At 49.6% G+C, this 1175-nt stretch overlaps 3 protein-coding genes across 3 annotated transcripts in view; 1 reads left to right on the plus strand and 2 right to left on the minus strand.

The window, feature by feature from the left end:
• Positions 1 to 228: 228 nt before the first annotated feature.
• BDQ94DRAFT_28725 (uncharacterized protein) lies at positions 229 to 544 on the minus strand. Its single transcript, XM_026775409.1, has one exon. It carries the CDS (start codon positions 446 to 448, stop codon positions 248 to 250), a length of 201 nt encoding a protein of 66 aa, XP_026619320.1. The 5' UTR covers positions 449 to 544; the 3' UTR covers positions 229 to 247.
• Positions 408 to 903, plus strand: BDQ94DRAFT_155754 (uncharacterized protein; the record flags this gene model as incomplete). The annotated part of the gene is made up of 1 exon (XM_026768529.1): positions 408 to 903. The coding sequence occupies exon 1, from the start codon at positions 641 to 643 to the stop codon at positions 899 to 901; it is 261 nt and encodes an 86-aa protein (XP_026619321.1). The 5' UTR covers positions 408 to 640.
• Positions 904 to 1088: 185 nt separating this feature from the next.
• BDQ94DRAFT_164590 (uncharacterized protein) overlaps positions 1089 to 1175 on the minus strand; it is a gene marked incomplete at both ends in the record, with an annotated part of 1489 nt that continues 1402 nt past the window's right edge. Inside the window, one exon of the mRNA XM_026770060.1 lies at positions 1089 to 1117. Within this exon, the coding sequence (XP_026619322.1) occupies positions 1089 to 1117 (29 nt within the window). The remainder of the gene's footprint in view (positions 1118 to 1175) is intronic.

A 1175-nucleotide genomic window follows, 5' to 3' on the forward strand; every position in this document is an offset into this window, starting at 1 on the left:
AATTCGATCATGGGAGTCACTTACCAGAAGATGGCTGCCATTGCGCAGTTCGACACTATCAGGAGAGGCGAAGACGAGGGTGGCGTACCAGGCCTTCCGGAAAGCCTTCATTTGGTCGTCCCGCTGGAGGCTGGAATATCCCTAGATTGAACAATATGTCATCCTTCGTTTCTCGCAGAGCTCGACCAATATGCGGAGAATATGAATAACCAAGACTGCGCAATCTCACATCAGCAACTCCGCTTGCTCATTGAACACTCGAATCGTTCAACTGCTTATAGTTCCCTCCAGAAACCAAGACCTTGCTCTTGTCATTGGCGAAAACCACCCTGGGTCTGATACCGACGGTACCGTTCGACAACGTAATTGATGGAGACGCCAAGTCGACCACGGCGATTCGAATGCGCTTGAGCAACAGCTTGAAGCAGTATTCAAGATCGACAAACATTTTGATGCCATGTTTCGCTTGGATGATATTGCTACGTTCATGGAGCAGCGTGCATCTTACCACGATACCCAAAATCCTCTTGTGACCATCTTCCACCGGAAGCTGGAATAGTAGGAGGCATTTCCTTGACGTTGAATCGGGGTAACTAGTTTGAAGATGCAATTCTCGCCCGGACCCATTTGACCATTGACTATGAGAAATCAACGAGTCAGTTCGCAGAGATCTCTGGTCAACGATTCTGTCCAGGGCATGTACGACGCAAGGACCTGTTGTGGTGAGCGACAACCTTCGACAATTGTAGTCTTTCGCTCTAAATGGACGCGGGATGGGTACCAGAGCGCTGCTGTTCACCCCTCACTTGCTAACTTGAGCCAGATCAAAAACATCGTGGCCATCGCACATGCTCTTGCTGAGGCGGATGCCAACCAAGTGGTCTCCAAGCACTTGAGCTAGCTGTGAAATCGAATAAAGATTTTCGAAGGAGTCCGATCAACGGGGGCTGGTTGATGGGATGTATCTCTAGCTGCAAAGCCTGGGAAGGTCGTGTAGATAATTCCGCCGCCCAAGCCTGCTGTGCAGTCGCGCTCTTGCAACATGTAGGGTTCGTGTTGCAAAATGTGTATTTAGTACTCGGTGTAAGTTAAAGCCACGACGTCTTGTGGCGGAATGCTTTGCAACGTTTCCGAACACACTGTTACAAGCTTAAGGTACTGCCGTGTTGCGGAAT

This window comes from Aspergillus welwitschiae (assembly GCF_003344945.1).
Source record: "Aspergillus welwitschiae strain CBS 139.54b unplaced genomic scaffold BDQ94scaffold_146, whole genome shotgun sequence".
Taxonomy (NCBI): domain Eukaryota; kingdom Fungi; phylum Ascomycota; class Eurotiomycetes; order Eurotiales; family Aspergillaceae; genus Aspergillus; species Aspergillus welwitschiae.